General features: G+C 33.7%; 1 protein-coding gene across 1 annotated transcript; it reads left to right on the forward strand.

The window, feature by feature from the left end:
- Positions 1-1663: 1663 nt before the first annotated feature.
- LOC149485973 (macrophage mannose receptor 1-like) lies at positions 1664-8626 on the forward strand. Its single transcript, XM_089698649.1, has 5 exons — positions 1664-1845; positions 2076-2339; positions 3127-3321; positions 5806-6048; positions 6511-8626. Exons 1-5 carry the CDS (start codon positions 1791-1793, stop codon positions 6726-6728), a joined length of 975 nt encoding a protein of 324 aa, XP_089554775.1. The 5' UTR covers positions 1664-1790; the 3' UTR covers positions 6729-8626.
- The last annotated feature ends 12858 nt before the right edge of the window (positions 8627-21484 follow it).

The raw sequence follows: 21484 nt of genomic DNA on the forward strand, positions 1-21484 counted from the left end.
TCCTGTTATCCATAATAAACAACATTCCTATTACCTACCTATATGAAAATATACACAGGTACACATTATTTAATGAAATGCTTAATTATGATATATTGAATAACACCTACATCACGATCAAAATAATTTGAATAAAAAATGAAAAAATGTTTATTTATACACACATTATAATTTATAAATAGTAACACAATAAAAAGACACGACGGTCGACTAAACTAGATACTAGACCTGTGCTGAGATTGTTAAAAATCCACAAAAAATTTCGTGAAAATCGTTTAGCTCTTCTGAGTAGTGTGAACAAAAGCTTTTCTCCTTCCTTACATTCTTGTAGTGGTTCGAATTAACTGAATATCAATGATAGATATAGCAGTCTAGCAGACAAATGTGAGACAAATACAATGAGCATGTCATTATATAAATTAATATAAATCAATGCATGAATGTTACCACAAGTTAAAACTTACGAGCCGATTCTTAATTTATGATAATATAACCATTTGAGGATTTTATTTCCCACAAGGAGCTTCCGAATAAAAACATTATCGGTATAAAGTTCACAAATTCTTAAATATACACAGGAAGCATACATTCACTATTGAACAAACCATCCTCTTTTTGAGACTGGTTAAAAATAAAATTACCATTATAAAATAATGTTCATTATTCACTAAATGATTCATCTGTCGTTTTTACAATTTACACATAATATAAAACACGTAGTCTATGGCCTTACCGACGTAATTAAAATCAAAACGGAAACGTATATTATAGTTGAATGAAATATATTATGACTTTGTAAAGGAAACAATTTTATCGGAGTTTGTAATATAAAATAATAAAAATATATTTAATAGATAAAATTATGTAATTATTATTACTCATTTTCTAATTACAATACTGTCTGCCATGCCTGTTAAGTGTCATAAGGCTCGGCTCACATCAACAAAAAACATTTATAAGTAGGTACAATTAGCGTTAGCTACTATTAGGTATTCTGTGGTACAGTGGAAAAGCTTTTCACCTATTGAACAGATTAATACCTACATGAAACTTCATGCTTTGCGCTGGTGCGAGGTTTAACCTATGCAGCTATGGGATATTTTTAACACCGCCTTTATGAAACAGGCTGAAAATATTTATCGATTTTAAACGCAATTAGAGAATCAAACACAAAAAATGGTACCTAAGATATAATAAGTTATTCTCTGAACGCATCGCAACATTTTTTTACCCTAAAAGTAGATAGGTATCTACAAAATACGCTCTACAGTAATTTATCGAATTCACAAATAATGAAATTATAGATAATAGTTAATCCTTAAAATACATTTAACAGCAATTGCTATGTTATATGACATAATATTACAGTAGTGTCCAGTAATCGATACCATATTATTTAAAACGATAAGTTTAAATATAAAAATGACAATACCACAAGTGTTGTAAGGAAATCATACAAAACGAGTGGCCATTGAATATCAATGACCTGGCACAAGCTAAAAAGTTCTTGAGCGTATTAATGAATTACTAAATTTTTGTGTTATTAGGTATATTACGTCAAGAAAACTTAATATTAAAGATTTATTATAATTTATAAAGCCTGATCAACGAGCATCTTCAATTTTCCTGTTCGTCATCCTAGTGTAGCGATAGATACCTAATGCTTCGTATGTCTCTACAACAAGTCTATACTGTCTCAGTACTCAATAAATTATATTATCAGTCTCATTCGTCAATCGTCATTCGTATGTGATGGTTTCGCTGAGATAGACGTGCTGTGATTCAATAAAATGTTGCATATTAAGTGTTGCTTTGTGTTATTATGTGTCCACATTATGTTCTCTTGTAAGTATGTTGTAGTAAATGAAATCATATATTCCTATACGAGTGTTCTTATGACGCTTAAATTTTATCTGCGATACGTGTTGATGAACTTGGAATTATTAAATAAAACCAGTATTGTACAGAAAAAAAAATAACAAATGGTGTTTACGATTACACGGAACGATGAGATGATATTTGATGAAAATGTTGTGATAAAATATATGTATAGTATATTCTGGTTAAATTTTTAGCTGGGCAACCTCGAATGAAGTTCTTTCGTAAGGACTATCATTATATAGAGTCGACGGGCAGTTTTTATAAAATTCATACGATTTACAAAAATTGGGACCAAGCGAAAGAAAAATGCGAAATGGAGGGAGCTACACTATTTTATCCTGATGATGATGATGAAGCCGAAGCAGTGCTGTCGTTCTGGAATGAAACGCAACCTTTTTTGTGGGTTTATATTGGTGTCTCCGCCTTTAACGTTCCCGAAGTTTTTGAAACTGTTGATGGTGAGAATTATCAGAATACTATTCTCATATCATGCTTTATAACAACTTCAAAGTCATATTCCCGATATTTTTCAAATCTTTAAATCGGAAGCCCTCCTTTTAAAAAAATTTGTGAAATTTGAAATTGCTCAGCATCATTCAATTCAGGCCTCCAATAATAAACGCTAATTTAAACTTTAAATAGTAGATAAGTCCATAGTCTGTAGGAATGTATTAAAATAGTTTATTGAAAATTATAAAATGGTTTGTTTTCAATGTATTCATTATTCTCCAAAATAAAGGAATACTCGAAGTGATCATTTCGTTTTTTTTTTCAATTTAAAATTCACAAGAATCCTTAAATACATAATTCTTGATTGCTTTGCAACTCGTTTGAAAGGTCAAGAGAATAAGTTTAAATTTGGATTTTATTATTTATAAAAACGATTATTTATCGAAACATTACAAGGCGGTCAAGGATTTACGGGATAATTTTTTTTTTCTTGCATTACGGATTTAGCTAAGTCACAAAGTATATAATATAACTATTTTGAGGACCAAGGAAACACCATAGGTACCTGCTGCGCTAAAGCTTAATAAAAAAATGTTGCAGTAAACGAAGACTGCTGCAGGTATATCGCTCGCTTCTCGCAGTAAAGCGTTTAAAAACAGTAAATAAACTTTAATTTCTAACGGCCTACTGTCATAAAAGCCAATAGACATTAGGACCTTAATAAGGCGGTCTCGATCGACGAACTTGTAAGATAGACCATTACAAGAATATACTTGAAAATATTTTCCCCAACAGGTATTCCTATAGCCGAAGTGTATGACAGATGGCGTCCAGGTGAGCCCAATAATGCGGGTGGTAATGAACGCTGTGTTGTATTGAGTAGAGACGGCATTCTCAACGACGGCCAGTGCAGTATATTCTACCCATATATTTGCAAGAAGACCTTAGGATCTCTTGAATGGAACACCGTTTGCAACATACCTGATACCAGTGAGTATAGTAGATTTCAAATAAGAGGCTTATAAAACGTTCAACGTTGGGGAACTCTCACGTGTCAATTGCGTGTTAATTCATACAAGTCTTAATTAAATGAGTTCCCTGTAAGTGTCCTTCTCGACTCATTAGAGGAGCACTATAAATACTTTCGTAGATGGATGGCTGAGCGTATTTCCGTTTTGACCGTGACATCGTGAAGAATAACATTTAAAAAACGCAAGAGTGGTGTGACATCAGAGACTCATCAACATGGATGTGGAAGAAAGATCGCTAACGTTCTCGGTGGATACCTTTACCATGCGCGCACCGGCTACGTATCGCAGGGCCCCTCTCATCGTGGCTAAGTTTGCGCAATATTCAGATGCATACAAACAGTTTCTCCATGGGATACATAAAATCGAAGTAACTTTTCTCAACGGAGCAAAATTTCCGGTGAAGTACAACTTTGATGCCACGAGGATGGAAAACGACCGCCTGCTTATCAATTGGGACTGGCTAGCTCATCTGTTCGGAAGGATGCCACCAGGTGAAAGGGATTTCATGAGGGTTCCCAAGATACTGAAATTCATCAAGAAACACGTTCACCTGAACGAGTGCTGGATCGCCGTTGGTGACGCCTGCTCGTGTGGAAGGGAGGAGAATGAAGCAGAAATTCCCAAACGCGAGTGCAAGCACTTCCATTTTCATCATTACTGTTCCCTGCACTTAAGCTCATGGGTGTCCGATTACTAACGATGCACGATACGGTAAAAATGGTCAGGACTTAATTGTAGAGCATAAAAAAAGGAACAAAAAGTGTCTTGTAAGTGATTTCCGAATTTCATCGGATAGCCGAGTTATTGCCGAAAAACAAATATTACCCCTTTTTTTAAGATGGTGGCGAAAGCTCATAGGAAATCTTGGTCGAAAAACTCAAGTTAAGCTTTTCTAGGTATCCCCTACAATATATCAAAAAATTAGATGCGCAAATTCACTTTCTTTTTTAAATGTTTATAATGACTGTACTATATCAACCTCACGTAACGTGCGCTGCAGCTACCTGTCGCTGCGCCGCACGTCACGTTAGCCCTACAATCGTCTTACCAGGTGTAATGATCACATCATGTAGGACAATCCGCCCGTAATGTGTTCGATGGTTAAACTAATATCAGGTGGCTAAATAAGTTTCTCGTGATGTTTTCAGAAAAGTACACGTAGTCTCAGAACTTAGCACTAAGGTATCGAATGAAAAGAACATAAATTGATAAATAAATAATTATTTAATATGTACTTCACTTAACTACTTCACTTGAGATCACTTCTTCCAAGCATTGCTTGGACGGTTCAGCCTCTGCGATTGTAACGCCAGTGCGTACGCCATTAAATGGCGGTCCCGTCGCTGCTGCTCCTCTTTTTGCCGCCTCCTTTCGTCTCGCTCCTTGTCGATTTTACGCCTCTCTTATTTATTTTATTTATTTAACACTGTTCTATATACAGATTAGGTATATGGTATGTGTGCTATAGGTTACATGACATCAGGCGTTATCGAACAATGGAGTATTGTTCAATTTTCCCCAACGGTAAAAATATATTAATAAACCCAATCAGTAGGATAAATGATCGATTATAGGTAACCTCTTGATTAGGTCATCGCAACAGATTAAAATTAAACTTTTTCCTTATTAATTATTTTAACAACGATAACGTTATCGCTATGACCATTACGATTTTTCGTGTTTATATTTGTACCTAAAACATTTGTACTGCTCCAAGATCGTACTTGTAGCTTAGGTGTAAACATTCTTCGTCTTTGATGACCTAGGTCTGAATCTTGTTTTCATAGGCTAAGAGCAAGAACACTTCCAACTGAATACTTTTAATAACTTGTGTATCATTGCATCATGCACGGCCCTCATCTACATACTCCAACATCACGCTGCCAGTCCACTGATCCTTAATTTTCCGATTATAGCCCGTACGTTCTTATGGTCCGGACTGTACCTGTAAAGTCCGTTAGTTGTTATTATTTTTTATATGTTTGAAAATTTAAATACATATTTTTTCTTCATTCATTAATTCCGTACAAAAATTCGAGATTATTTAAAAGTGATTACTTAAATGGTCATAACTTTTTTATTTATTAACCGATTAACATGAAATAAACACTAAATGTTAAATGAAGCTTACCACAATATATTTGTGAAAACCGCATCTAAATCGGATAAGCCGTTTCTGAGATTAGCGTGTTCAAACATACAGACAAACAGACAAAAATTTTTTCAACAACAGTTTTGGATTCGGGCACGATTCAATAATAACACCTGCTAATTTTTTTTTACATATTTCAATTGTACAGACACTACTTTTCTACAATTTTATTATATGTATTGATTGATGATGATTGATGATATTGATGATGATTGATGATGATGATGATGATATACGTAAACGATAAAATTGTATGTATGATAAATAAATAGATATAAAAATGATTTACAGAATATGAATACAGTGAAAAGCTGGGCAGATGCTATAAGTTCCATTCGACTCCCATGAGCTGGAATGAGGCGTATGTCGTCTGCAGCGCAGAACAGTCACATTTAGCCATCATAGATACTCAAGAAGAAGCTGATCATTTAGCAAACATAACAAATAATGCTGTTATAGACGTAGGCGGCGACTTTCTGAAGGGCGCCGTACATTTAGGTTTTGTTCAAAAAAAAGAATGGCGATCAATAAAAGGTAAAAAGTTTTAAGTGTGTTCAAAGAGTAAAGAAATAAAACTAAATATTAAATACTATTAGTTACATAATTATTTTCAATGGCTATTATAAGTACCTAGTAGATAATATTCGTGAAAATTGTCTAATCATTAATCTTGTATAGGTGCAAGTATAACACGGAGAAGATAAATTAGGTACCACTTTTCTTTTTAATCAGCTTTAATTTTGTTAATATACAATATCATGCTGTATATTTTATCTTATTTTATTAACATCAAATTCTCAAGAAAATAAACGCCACATATTTTTTATTCTCATTTAAATTTTTAAGTTCGCGGTAAATTGTAATTCCCAACAAAATCGTGTAAAAAAATGGCGATCGGAAAAACCACTCAGACCTTTGTTAATGGCCTTAACAACAGCAGTAACAACAATATGTTCTTAAATAGTCAAGAAGTTAAGAATTATATTGATTTTTCAGGTATGCCATTCAAATCTCTGGGATACACCAGATGGGGAAATGGCAAGCCAGATGGCGGGGAGAGAGAGAAATGTGGATCAATGTTCTTTAACGGCAAACTAAATGACATAAACTGTAATGTAAAATGCTTCTTCATATGCGAGCATGAAATATCCTTCCTTGAATCTGCGATCAATCCGAGGTTTGGAGATTATACTACTATAAATAGTGTACTATAGTGTCTATACTACTATAGAATAGGTTATTTATTTATAAATTCTAATACTCAATAAAAGCTTTGTGTTCATTACATTGTCCGTTATTTTGTGTATTGTTATATTGTTATGAAGTTCAGTATCAAATGATTTATAATTTCAAGTCAACATGTTTCCAAATTTATAAGCGTAATCACATAACTGATATCAAAATGTTTACTCATTTTATATACTATATGTGTCCCGTGGTTTTACCCACATACCTCCGCTCCTATTGGACGTAGCGTGTTGATACTATCTTCTGTCCGTCATTTTAATAACGGACCCGTAGATTAGCACGTACAAACAAATAGTTCAGCAATCAACAAGTATAGATAATAATCTAAATCTGTCACATGTTTATGGTATTTATTATAATTGTTTTATTATAAATGGTGCTGCATCTGACATATTATAAAGATAACTTATATATAAGTTTTCAAAGAACTATGGATACTACTGGTTAAACGTAACATTACATAAAAAAAACTAATCCAGAAGTCGATTCCTTGAATGAGTACATACAACAACATAATACAACTTAGTAAAAGCAAGTCATTATTTAAAAATATATAAGTAGGTACTAAAAATAAATATTTTCATATTTACAATAATATTGGTTCCTTGCTTGCGCAAATAAAATAAATCGCGTTAATTTCTTTATTTATATGTATATTGATACAAATCATGAAATACAGTAATAGTAAAGGCTATGGTTAATAAAACACTAGTCAAAAATAAATCCATCCTTTGTAGGTACCTATAATATATTTATTCAACAACGTATACAATATCATTATTTATAAAAGACCTATATAGAACTTACAATGATAACCTTTGCTATGATAACGATACAGTGCAAAGTAAACATTAAGTGAATCAAATACTTATAACAGTCTTAAATTTATATTAAATTTGTTATTTTATTTAAAGCTTCCTTAGACACCATTTAGACCGTATTATGAAATACTCTCATAAGAGATCTGACACAACCTCCCACCGTTATAATTCATTTTTGGACACACGTATATCTGAAGAGATTACACACTTACTAAAAAGTTATTAGTCTCAGTCTCATATTTTTTATAATATATGGTAATGGTTTAATAATAATGTATATTGCAAGGAAGCGATCCAATTTGGTGTTTTGACAACACTTGACTTACAGTAGTACTCTTACATAGGGGTTAGTTACTAGGATGGTAAAATTGAGAGGGTGAAAATTTTATTAATCGCGATAATAACACACAGAATATAATTAACCTAAATCAAACTTAAAATAAGAGATAATTTTAAAGTGATTTAGTTGTTATTTAGTAACGAATTTTTCTTATTAATTATTGTAACTGGCAGCCTCGTGGCCAGTCCACTGATACCAGTGTGATTCGTGCAATGTCCATTAGAAAAAATAAACAATTGAGCTTCGTATAACAGTTGTGTGCGCTCGCTTCCCGGCAGTTGGTTTCTGCTTGTTGTCTTCGATACTCCTTGCACTAGTTACACCTCCGCAGAGGAACGGCCTGTCCTCTAGAGTGCCACGTCACGTCGGATGTTACTGGAAGGCTGATATTACGAGATCAGAGCCCATTCCGTGTTCTTTTAAACACATTTTTGTATATTGTTTCGTATTTCTATTTTCCACAGTGACTATTACTTTCATCCTAATACTATTGCCTTAGTGAATCCTCTATTTTATAATTTAACTACAGTGGTGAAGAGAATTAGATATAGGGAACAGACATGACGAATATGTTAAAATTTTAGAGAGACAACTTTTATAAAAGATAATATCTACAAAACAAACGATGAAAAGGTGTGTACAAAACGAGGAAATTTGTATGAAACATTGTTATGCGAATAAACTTACACCTCAATATAAAATATTATTGTCTTTCATTTTTCCTGTTATCCTTTATAAACAACATTCCTATTACCTACCTATTTGAAAATATCCACAGGTACACATTATTTAATGAAATGCATAATTATGATTTATTGAATAACACCTACATCACGATCAAAATAATTTGAATGAGATTGTTAAAAATCCACAAAAAATTTCATGAAAATCGGTTAGCTCTCCTGAGCAATGTGAACAAAAGCTTTTCTCCTTCCTTACATTCTTGTAGTGGTTCGAATTAACTGAATATTATCAATGACAGTATAAAAAGTTAATTCATAGCTCGCAGACAAATACTATGAGCATGTCATTATATAAATATAAATCAATGTATGAATGTTACAAAAGTTAAAACTTACCAGCCGATTCTTAATTTATGATAATATAACCATTTGAGGATTTTATTTCCCACAAAGAGCTTCCGAATAAAAACACTATCGGTATAAAATTCACAAATTCGTAAATATACATAGGAAGCATACATTACATGTACTATTGAACAAACTATCCTCTTTTTAAGACTGGTTAAAAATAAAATAACCATTATAAACTAAATCTCACCGATGATATTTGGCTCAGCCAATATCATCGGTGAGATCGCAAAGACTCCGATGGCTCGGCCATGTAGAAAGAATGGGGGAAGATCGAGCAGCGAAACGAGCGTACCTGGGACAGCCCTTACAAACTTTCGCCTTTATAATAGTATAATAAGTAGGATAGATAAAATTATGTAATTATCATTACTCATTTTCTAATTACAATACTGTCTGCCATGCCTGCTAAGTGTCATAAGGCTCGGCTCACATCAACAAAAAACATTTATAAGTAGGTACAATTAGCGTTAGCTACTATTAGGTATTCTGTGGTACAGTGGAAAAGCTTTTCACCTATTGAACAGATTAATACCTACATGAAACTTCATGCTTTGCGCTGGTGCGAGGTTTAACCTATGCAGCTATGGGATATTTTTAACACCGCCTTTATGAAACAGGCTGAAAATATTTATCGATTTTAAACGCAATTAGAGAATCAAACACAAAAAATGGTACCTAAGATATAATAAGTTATTCTCTGAACGCATCGCAACAATTTTTTACCCTAAAAGTAGATAGGTATCTACAAAATACGCTCTACAGTAATTTATCGAATTCACAAATAATGAAATTATAGATAATAGCATGGACGTATAAAAAAAGACGGACGGTATATCGCCTAAACATTGAGTGAAGCCTAGTAATGGCGGCGAAACATCCATGTGTGTGTGCCATGTTGCCATGGCAACAGCTGTCCTGATGACAATGGCGGCTGTATTTTTTTTCTATAAATTTTGCCGTAATAATTTTGTCATTAAAACATAAAAGAAATAACTTGCTTCCCTGTGGAATGTAATCCCTTGTGTTTTGTTATTTAAAATTGTACTGTTGCGGCACCATTTAACCACGCAAGACGGCATTTTAAATATTTTTTGTGAAACAGTGACGCAGTTAATCAGTCGGTAGTTCACGACGTAATGGCGGCCGACTAGCTTACTATGGTGAGAGTGTGCGCGTGTTTATTGTCTTTACACGATCGCTAGCTTACTATGGTGGCTTCACGTTGTTTGTTCGTAATACGGTGTCCGTCTTTTTTTATACGTCCATGGATAATAGTTAATCCTTAAAATACATTTAACAGCAATTGCTATGTTATATGACATAATATTACAGTAGTGTCCAGTAATCGATACCATATTATTTAAAACGATAAGTTAAAATATAAAAATGACAATACCACAAGTGTTGTAAGGAAATCATACAAAACGAGTGGCCATTGAATATCAATGACCTGGCACAAGCTAAAAAGTTCTTGAGCGTATAGTCCATTGAATGAGTCCCTCCAAGGGGGGTCTAGAGTGCGTGAGTTAGTAACGTAAGATGTTTCTTCGGAAACATGTCAAGAGTCCCTAGGTAATAAACATACTAAAACCCCGGGACACTAGGAGGAGCCCCGGAGTGGGGGGAGGGGGGAAATGGGTCCATTTTTTCATTTTTCGCTTAAATCTCAAAAACGGTACATGTTAGAGAAAAACTTTCAAGGAAAAGTTGAAAGGCCATAAAATTATCTACAAGTTGTACATAAATCATTTTTTCCTATATCCTACCGTTTCTGAGTTATACGCTGTAAAAAATGATTTTGGCTAAAACAATTTCCCCATACTACACATCAATCGATCAAAAAATATTTCTTTCTTCCAAAAAACTCAAATGTGCAACTTGTGACCGGTACTGATAGATTGCTCTTAATTAGGTCTATAATTGGTAAAATAAACTCATTCCTCCATGGAAGCTTTTAGGAGGAATCGATTGCCAAAATATTATATTAGGGCAGTTTCAGTTACTGAACTTGATCTTTTTATTTTTTTCTTCCAAAAAACTCAAAAGTGCAACTTGTGACCGGTACAGATAGATTGCTCATAATTAGGTCTATCATTGATAAAAATACCAGATTCCACCACGGAGGCGTTTACGGGGAATTGAATTTTATCAGGGTAGTTACGATACTTGAACTTTTTATTTTTTTTCTTCCAAAAAACTCAAGAGTGCAACTTGTGACCGGTACAGATAGATTGCTCATAATTAGGTCTATCATTGATAAAAATACCAGATTCCACCATGGATGCGTTTACGGGGAATTGAATTTTATTAGGGTAGTTAGTTAAAAAAAAAAAAAAAAAAAAAAAAAAAAAAAAAAAAAAAAAAAATAGGGTAGTTAGTTAAGTCACGGATGAATTCTACACATACCCGTGGCCCCGTCGTTGATGCGGCTTGACGGAACACAGTGGGGTTTTGGTCGGTAGGAATCCGACATAACCCACGGCCTCTTCCCCAGAGGCCGTGGGTATCTATGCAAGATTTCCCCACTAAAAAAAAAAAAAAAAAAAAGGGTAGTTAGTTAAAAAGTTCAAGTATCGTAACTACCCTAATAAAATTCAATACCTCCTAAACGCCTCCATGGTGGAATCTGGTTTTTTTATCAATGAAAGACCTAATTATGAGCAATCTATCGGTACCGGTCACAAGTTGCACTTTTGAGTTTTTTGGAAGAAAAAAAAATAAAAAGTTCAAGTATCGTAACTACCCTAATAAAATTCAATTCCCCGTAAACGCCTCCGTGGTGGAATCTGGTATTTTTATCAATGATAGACCTAATTATGAGCAATCTATCTGTACCGGTCACAAGTTGCACTTTTGAGTTTTTTGGAAGAAAAAAAATAAAAATATCAAGTTCAGTAACCCAAACTACCCTAATATAATATTTTGACAATCGATTCCTCCTAAAGGCTTCCATGGAGGAATGTGTTTATTTTACCAATTATAGACCTAATTAAGAGCAATTTATCAGTACCGGTCACAAGTTGCACTTTTGAGTTTTTTGGAAGAAAAAAATAAAAAGATCAAGTTCAGTAACTCAAACTACCCTAATATAATATTTTGACAATCGATTCCTCCTAAAGGCTTCCATGGAGGAATGTGTTTATTTTACCAATTATAGACCTAATTAAGAGCAATCTATCAGTACCAGTCACAAGTTGCACTTTTGAGTTTTTTGGAAGAAAAAAAATAAAAAGTTCAAGTATCGTAACTACCCTAATAAAATTCAATTCCCCGGAAACGCCTCCGTGGTGGAATCTGGTATTTTTATCAATGATAGACCTAATTATGAGCAATCTATCTGTACCGTTCACAAGTTGCACTTTTGAGTTTTTTGGAAGAAAAAAATAAAAAGATCAAGTTCAGTAACTGAAACTGCCCTAATATAATATTTTGGCAATCGATTCCTCCTAAAAGCTTCCATGGAGGAATGAGTTTATTTTACCAATTATAGACCTAATTAAGAGCAATCTATCAGTACCGGTCACAAGTTGCACATTTGAGTTTTTTGGAAGAAAGAAATATTTTTTGATCGATTGATGTGCAGTATGGGGAAATTGTTTGAGCCAAAATCATTTTTTACTGCGTATAACTCAGAAACGGTAGGATATAGGAAAAAATGATTTATGTACAACTTGTAGATAATTTTATGGCCTTTCAACTTTTCCTTGAAAGTTTTTCTCTAACATGTACCGTTTTTGAGATTTAAGCGAAAAATGAAAAAAATGGACCCATTTCCCCCCTCCCCCCACTCCGGGGCTCCTCCTAGTGTCCCGGGGTTTTAGTATGTTTATTACCTAGGGACTCTTGACATGTTTCCGAAGAAACATCTTACGTTACTAACTCACGCACTCTAGAACTTTTTATTCAATGGACTAGTATTAATGAATTACTAAATTTTATATTACGTCAAGAAAACTTAATCTTAAAGATTTATTATAATTTATAAAGCCTGATCAACGAGCATCTTCAATTTTCCTGTTCGTCATCCTAGTGTAGCGATAGATACCTAATAGTAGGGGAGCCCATGATTAGGGAATGCAATCCGGATTACCCGAAATCCGATAAATCCGGATTTTGCTCGAATTTGAATAGGCTTTTAAATCCGGATTTAAAGAATGGAATCCGGATTTTTCGAACATATTGGCACAGTATTACAATATTTATAGGTTCTAATGTTTCTTGCGTTAGACGATAGATGGCACTGTAAGTGCATCCCGTTCCCGCGCAAGCAGTCGAATTTGGCGCGAATCGCGACACGTCGCGAAGCGGGCCTAGAAATAATACGTTTGAATTTAGATCTTATCACATTGCATTACTGTTCACTTTTGTTTACAACAATTTATCACCATTCGAAGCGTCGACTGGAACGTATTTCAGCTTACGCAGCTTCGAGTATTCGAGTGTAGACCGGCTACGACGCTAAGTAATGGAGTAGCTTCCATTTATAATGTTTTATTTTAGCTATGATTAATAAGTTTTTTTTTTTAACTTTGTCGAATCTTGTTTATTGAAGTTACCTACTTTGTGTGTAGTTGTGTTCATGAAAATTTGAATTTTGTTATTACTGATTTTGATAAAAATAAGAACTCTCTGAACTGAAAAAGCAAAATAGGATTTTGCTTACTGATTTAGAAAATTGAAGCTGTTTCGTTTTAATATGTTTGTATATGATGAAAACTCTGTTTGCAATTTATGTTGTTTCTATTATCTAAGAAAATATTAAATGTTTTGTTATAATGTTTATGTCTGATGGATGTGACAAGGAGTCTGCTTTATGTTTTTTCTTTACCAAAGTGTAAAAGTTTTGCACGCCTCATAAGCGAAGCGTTGAGGTGGGTACTACTGTCACTTCGCGCAAAACATCTGATTTTTCAAACTTAAAATGTCTTTATGTATCATACATTGCACTTGTAAGATAATACATTACACACACATATTAAGAAAAAACACTATTTTTAACATTCATGATATTTTTGATGTCATTTTTGTTATTTAAACTAGTTAAAAAACAGTTTAAAAATGTTCTGTCTTGGACGTCCGTGTGTCTGTATGTGCGGAGGATTTTCTTGTTAACACGATAGCGACCAAAATACTTTACTAATCGAGTCTTTTTTTTTCTCTTACGCTTGAGTATGCTCAGGAATAGAACCCTTTCATTTTTCAGGGTCTGATTCGATGTGGTTTAATTGTTATTAAATAAACAAAAATAATAATTAATAAATAATTATTAAAAAAAAATTATGAGGCGTGCACTTTTGGATTTTCCAAACTATTTATTTTATTAGAATTTTAGAGTTTGTCTAGTTAATTTCTAGGTATTGAAAAATATAAATACATTTGATTTAACTAAGATTCATGTTTTTTATTGATTTTACATAATAATAAACGTTTCAAACGGAAAAGTCAAATTTTTCATTCAAAATCCGCTAAATCCGGATTCTCCGGATTATTGTATAAATCCGTTTTTCAAAATCCGGATTTTGTAAAGTAAACGGATTTGCATTCCCTACCCATGATGCTAAATGTGAATTTACTCGAGCGTCACGGGAACCTATTAGAATTGGTAGATTAGACCATAGCGAGAAAAAAAGGTCCTATAATGTTTTCACTTTTAGCGGTGGGGAAGGGTTTTTTGATTTTTTTTAATTTAAAAAAGAAAAAAATTGGCTTGGTTATACTCAAGCGCGTTAGATATTGATATTTTGCATGCTCCAGGACGTCACTGAAATAAAGAATACGTTAATCTGACGATTTAAGTGGCGATTTAATCGCTATGAAGAAAGGGTAAAAAATTAAAGTAATATTATTCGAGCGCGTCAGATTAATATATGGGGGGGTTAATTACAATATAAGAAGTCCCCATTTCGCTAATCTGACGATTCGAGCTCAACCTTAGGGAATTATGGATTATTCAAATTTTCCAGCGGGGCCCCTGAGCGCACCCACCAACAATAACTGCTCATATTGACTAGAGGTACTAATGAATAGCTAAGGTACCGTCCCTTATAGTAATCTGACGCGCTCGAGTAAATCCCAAAATCCCCTCTTGGGCTCCCCTACTATAATGCTTCGTATGTCTCTACAACAAGTCTATACTGTCTCAGACTGATATAATTTATTGAGTACTGAGACTCTCAGTACTCAATAAATTATATCAGAGTCTCATTCGTCATTCGTATGTGATGGTTTCGCTGAGAATTGAGATAGACGTGCTGTGATTCAATAAAATGTTGCATATTAAGTGTTGCTTTGTGTTGTTATGTGTCCACATTATGTTCTCTTGTAAGTATGTTGTAGTAAATGAAATCATATATTCCTATACGAGTGTTCTTATGACGCTTAAATTTTATCTGCGATACGTGTTGATGAACTTGGAATTATTAAATAAAACCAGTATTGTACAGAAAAAAAAAACAAATGGTGTTTACGATTACACGGAACGATGAGATGATATTTGATGAAAATGTTGTGATAAAATATATGTATAGTATATTCTGGTTAAATTTTTAGCTGGGCAACCTCGAATGAAGTTCTTTCGTAAGGACTATCATTATATAGAGTCGACGGGCAGTTTTTATAAAATTCAAACGATACACAAAAATTGGGACCAAGCGAAAGAAAAATGCGAAATGGAGGGAGCTACACTATTTTATCCTGATGATGATGATGAAGCCGAAGCAGTGCTTTTTCTAGACGTCATTCCGAATCAAATGAGCTATCGCACGTATTTTTAAGAGACTTATCTCTATTTTACGCCATTTTCAACTTATCAAGTAGACTATTCAAACGAGTTGCAAAGCAATCAAGAATTATGTATTTAAGGATTCTTGTGAATTTTAAATTGAAAAAAAAAATGTGTGCGTGTACTAGAGTACACACGTAAGAAGTGAAACTTCTTTATGACCTTATTTTTCAAAAAATAATTTACTATCTACACTAATATTATAAAGAGGAAAACTTTGTTTGTTTGTTTGTTTGATTGATTGTAATGAATAGGCTCATAAACTACTGGACCGATTTTAAAAATTCTTTCACCATTCGAAAGCTACATTATCCACGAGTAATATAGGCTATATATTATTACGCTAAGACCAACAGGAGCATAGCCACGCGGGTGAAACCGCGCGGCACAGCTTGTATACAATATTACAGAAATGTAAGTCTAACACGCTCGTCGCTTCGCTCCTCGCTACCTATTTAAATATTTACACCAGCCGCTGCTGAAACTCGCTCGCTTCGCTCGCTCGGCTCGTGCGGTAGTTCAAAAATCAAAAGTTAACCTAAGATGCTCGTCGCTTCGCTCCTCGCTACCTATTTAAATATTTACACCGGCCGCTGCTGCAACTCGCTCGCTCGGCTCGTACGGTAGTTCAAAAGTTAACCTAAGATGCTCGTCGCTTCGCTCCTCGCTACCTATTTGAATATTTACGCCGGCCACTGCCGCGACTCGCTCGCTTCGCTCGCTCAGCTCGTGCGGTAGTTCAAAAGACCAAGGGAGACGCCAAAAAATTCGAGTTATATAGAGTTTTCAACTTAGATTAAGGACAACAACAACTAAGGATTTCGACTTAGGCGGATTTTGATTGGACATAAAGAGTTTGAGGTTTATTCTTATATAAATATTGAATTCACAAAATCATAATTGAACACCAATCAAGCAAACACGTGTTAACGTGAGTCATAGATTTATTATCGTATACTCCTAAAATGTTTTCTAAGAAACAATACTGTACTTACATTGTCGGCAAGTTCTTAAAGGCGGTAACTTATTTTTGTTCGAACAATAGAGGTAATAAATATAAATTCCTAATGTCGAAATCTTGAAACAGTCAGAAATTAATGACGCACATAGTATATACATATTATGACAGAGGTTAAGCTTAAATAACTTGAAAAATAAATAACATGATCTCGCCCACGTGTTGGTGTTTTAAAAAATTCAATCAAAAACTGAGGTTAACTTTAAATACAATTTTAGAAAAATAAATACCACAATCAACATTCAAGTATTAGAAAAAATTGATACCATAATTCCACCCACGTGTTAGTGTATTGAAAAATACAATCAAAAAGTGAGGTTAATCATAAATAACTTAGAAAAATAAATACCATTATTACACCTAAGTATTAGAAAAATAGATGGGTATTTCGCAAAAAATGTGTAAATTTGACACAATTGTTTGACTTTTGGATTTCTGCTCTATAAGCTGTTGGAATAGTTAGAGGACCGTATCATGGTCTATAATTTAGGAAAGGGAAGGTATGTTGCTAAGAAAGATTTTTGAAATCTAATATGCAGAAAAAATAGTTGATCAGGGGAATGAGAAAAGGGTATCAGGTTAATTAGATTCATCCAAGTTTTTGAGATTACAGAGCCAGGTTAGGTAGGTTTTTGCAGGTGTATTAGAAAAACCCGGTATAATGCTTTATAAATTTATTAAATTGTAACAAAAATTATTCATTCTTACGTTTAATCAATTAAAATGCTTATCAGATGCATTAGAAAAACACATTAAACTTCCTCTAAAGGCTAAAAGAGCAATAGGATCACTACGCGTTATTTTTAGAAATAAATCAAAAAAGGTTAATTTAATAAAAAAAAATAAAGAAGAAGTAAAAAAATTCCTGGAAGATGATGAAAATAGCTGTGTTGCAGCTGGAATGAAAGAATATGTTAAAAGGGCAGGTATTAAATTTCAAAAACGGTATCTAAATGATTCTCTTTATAACCTACATAAAAAGTTTATACAGTATAATGACACTAGAATTAGTTATGCAACCTTTTGTCAATTTCGTCCTTTCTGGATATTTCCCGCCTGCAAAAAACCTTCTGAAACATGTCTGTGCATTCTCCATGAAAATTTTTTATTAATTGTAACAGCTTTACATAGGAGCAAGATAATCAAAGCAAGTGACGACACTGGAATTCTGAGGGAAATTTGCTGTGACATTTACGACGTTAATTGTTTATTTCGAAAATGTCATAAGTGTAAAAACCTAAATATTTGCTACATGGAGTTTGATAATTCAATTGAATTTTTCTATTGGGCTTGGAAATCGAAAATAGAAAGAACTGCCACACAAAAAGTATACAAAATTATCAAAAAAGAAAAAATAAAAACTACACCGAAAGCAGCAATAGCTACTTTTGAAAACATGTTAATTAAATATTTAAATCACTGTGGTAAAATCAGAGCACAACGTAACGCTATAACAAGTTTAAAGGAAAATTTAAGCCCGTCTGAAGCAATAATCCATGTAGATTTTTCCGAGAATTACAAATGTCAATTTTCCAGAGAAATCCAGGCTGTACATTTTGGTGGTAGCAAACAACAGATTTCTTTACACACAAGCGTCTTATATTATTTTGATGTTAACCAAGTGAAGGTAACAAAGTGTTACGCCACAGCAAGTACCAACACAAGACATGATGCAGCAGCAGTATGGGCCCATTTAATGCCGCTTCTGGAATTTATTCAGAAACATGCGCCCAGTACGACCACTCTACATGTTATTTCTGATTCAGCTGGGAGCCAGTACAGGAACCTAAAAATGTATTTTATCATTACTGCTTTACATTGGAGTTTTACAAATATAGAACATATTACTTGGAATTTCACTGAGGCAGGGCACGGTAAAGGTGCCCCTGATGGGGTCGGAGCTGTATTAAAGCGATCTGCGAATAATTTAGTAAAATGCGGAAAGGATATACCGGATTTAACTACATTCGTCGAATTGTTAAAAGAACATCTGAATAATGTTATTATAGACACAGTTTCAGAGTATGCAATTTTCGAGAAGGATTTGTTGCTGCCCAAAAATTTGCAACACTTCAAAGGTACGCAAAAAGTCCATCAAATTGTATGGAATTTAAATAAAAAAGCAATGGTTGCACTAAGAATCCTAAGTTGTACGGAAAGTTCTTGTCGCATATTGGCGAATCGGTGTCCTCATGGCAATCATTTAAGCTTCCACGAACCTCTGCTGAAAGCATTGCCGAGGGTGAGGATCCTTTCCGACGTTTTAATTCGAAGTGCTTATCAAGAAAGCATTTCGAATTCAACATTTGTGGCTTCGCCAATAAGATCACCAGCATTTTCCGCGTTATCCGAGTTAGAATTGCCTTCTGAACTGCAAAGGAGTTCTTTAGATAATATTTTAGCAAAAGGTTACGATGATAAGGAGAATATCGCCGACAATGTAATAGAGCAGAGTGACAGTAGTGACAGCTTTGAGATATTTCCCAGAATGAAAAAGAAACATGAATTTTAACCTTTTTAGTTTTTAACATTCATCCATATTATACGTGTGGGTGTGCACAGACGAAGTCCCAGCCAACTTATTTTTTTATTTTTTTTTTATTAGGTATTTGAGTTATTTGTATTATCGTGTTTGTTTCTGTTATTGGAATTGTATTTTTTTTTTATTTCAAGGCATACTGCGATTGAGATATCATGCATGTTTAACATTAAATATTATGAATATTTTCTTGTGATGATAAAATAAGATTCTAGAATAAGTTGTTAAGTTACTAGATATCATTCCTGTTCGTTATTAAATTTATTGTGATGTTAAGTTTTATGGTATTTTGTTTTGTTTTAACAGGTTTTCTTTTAATTAAGCAAACAGCTTAATTGATTAAACGTAAGAATGAATAATTTTTGTTACAATTTAATAAATTTATAAAGCATTATACCGGGTTTTTCTAATACACCTGCAAAAACCTACCTAACCTGGCTCTGTAATCTCAAAAACTTGGATGAATCTAATTAACCTGATACCCTTTTCTCATTCCCCTGATCAACTATTTTTTCTGCATATTAGATTTCAAAAATCTTTCTTAGCAACATACCTTCCCTTTCCTAAATTATAGACCATGATACGGTCCTCTAACTATTCCAACAGCTTATAGAGCAGAAATCCAAAAGTCAAACAATTGTGTCAAATTTACACATTTTTTGCGAAATACCCATCTATTTTTCTAATACTTAGGTGTAATAATGGTATTTATTTTTCTAAGTTATTTATGATTAACCTCACTTTTTGATTGTATTTTTCAATACACTAACACGTGGGTGGAATTATGGTATCAATTTTTTCTAATACTTGAATGTTGATTGTGGTATTTATTTTTCTAAAATTGTATTTAAAGTTAACCTCAGTTTTTAATTGAATTTTTTAAAACACCAACACGTGGGCGAGATCATGTTATTTATTTTTCAAGTTATTTAAGCTTAACCTCTGTCATAATATGTATATACTATGTGCGTCATTAATTTCTGACTGTTTCAAGATTTCGACATTAGGAATTTATATTTATTACCTCTATTGTTCGAACAAAAATAAGTTACCGCCTTTAAGAACTTGCCGACAATGTAAGTACAGTATTGTTTCTTAGAAAACATTTTAGGAGTATACGATAATAAATCTATGACTCACGTTAACACGTGTTTGCTTGATTGGTGTTCAATTATGATTTTGTGAATTCAATATTTATATAAGAATAAACCTCAAACTCTTTATGTCCAATCAAAATCCGCCTAAGTCGAAATCCTTAGTTGTTGTTGTCCTTAATCTAAGTTGAAAACTCTATATAACTCGAATTTTTTGGCGTCTCCCTTGGTCTTTTGAACTACCGCACGAGCTGAGCGAGCGAAGCGAACGAGTCGCGGCAGTGGCCGGCGTAAATATTCAAATAGGTAGCGAGGAGCGAAGCGACGAGCATCTTAGGTTAACTTTTGAACTACCGTACGAGCCGAGCGAGCGAAGCGAGCGAGTTGCAGCAGCGGCCGGTGTAAATATTTAAATAGGTAGCGAGGAGCGAAGCGACGAGCATCTTAGGTTAACTTTTGATTTTTGAACTACCGCACGAGCCGAGCGAGCGAAGCGAGCGAGTTTCAGCAGCGGCTGGTGTAAATATTTAAATAGGTAGCGAGGAGCGAAGCGACGAGCGTGTTAGACTTACATTTCTGTAATATTGTATACAAGCTGTGCCGCGCGGTTTCACCCGCGTGGCTATGCTCCTGTTGGTCTTAGCGTAATAATATATAGCCTATATTACTCGTGGATAATGTAGCTTTCGAATGGTGAAAGAATTTTTTAAATCGGTCCAGTAGTTTATGAGCCTATTCATTACAATCAATCAAACAAACAAACAAAGTTTTCCTCTTTATAATATTAGTGTAGATAGTAAATTATTTTTTGAAAAATAAGGTCATAAAGAAGTTTCACTTCTTACGTGTGTACTCTAGTACACGCACACATTTTTTTTTTCAATTTAAAATTCACAAGAATCCTTAAATACATAATTCTTGATTGCTTTGCAACTCGTTTGAATAGTCTACTTGATAAGTTGAAAATGGCGTAAAATAGAGATAAGTCTCTTAAAAATACGTGCGATAGCTCATTTGATTCGGAATGACGTCTAG

Source organism: Colias philodice, chromosome 9 (genome assembly GCF_061535455.1).
Source record: "Colias philodice isolate Cphi_HAF_F1 chromosome 9, ilColPhil1 Martin Lab GWU primary, whole genome shotgun sequence".
Classification (NCBI taxonomy): Eukaryota; Metazoa; Arthropoda; class Insecta; order Lepidoptera; family Pieridae; genus Colias; species Colias philodice.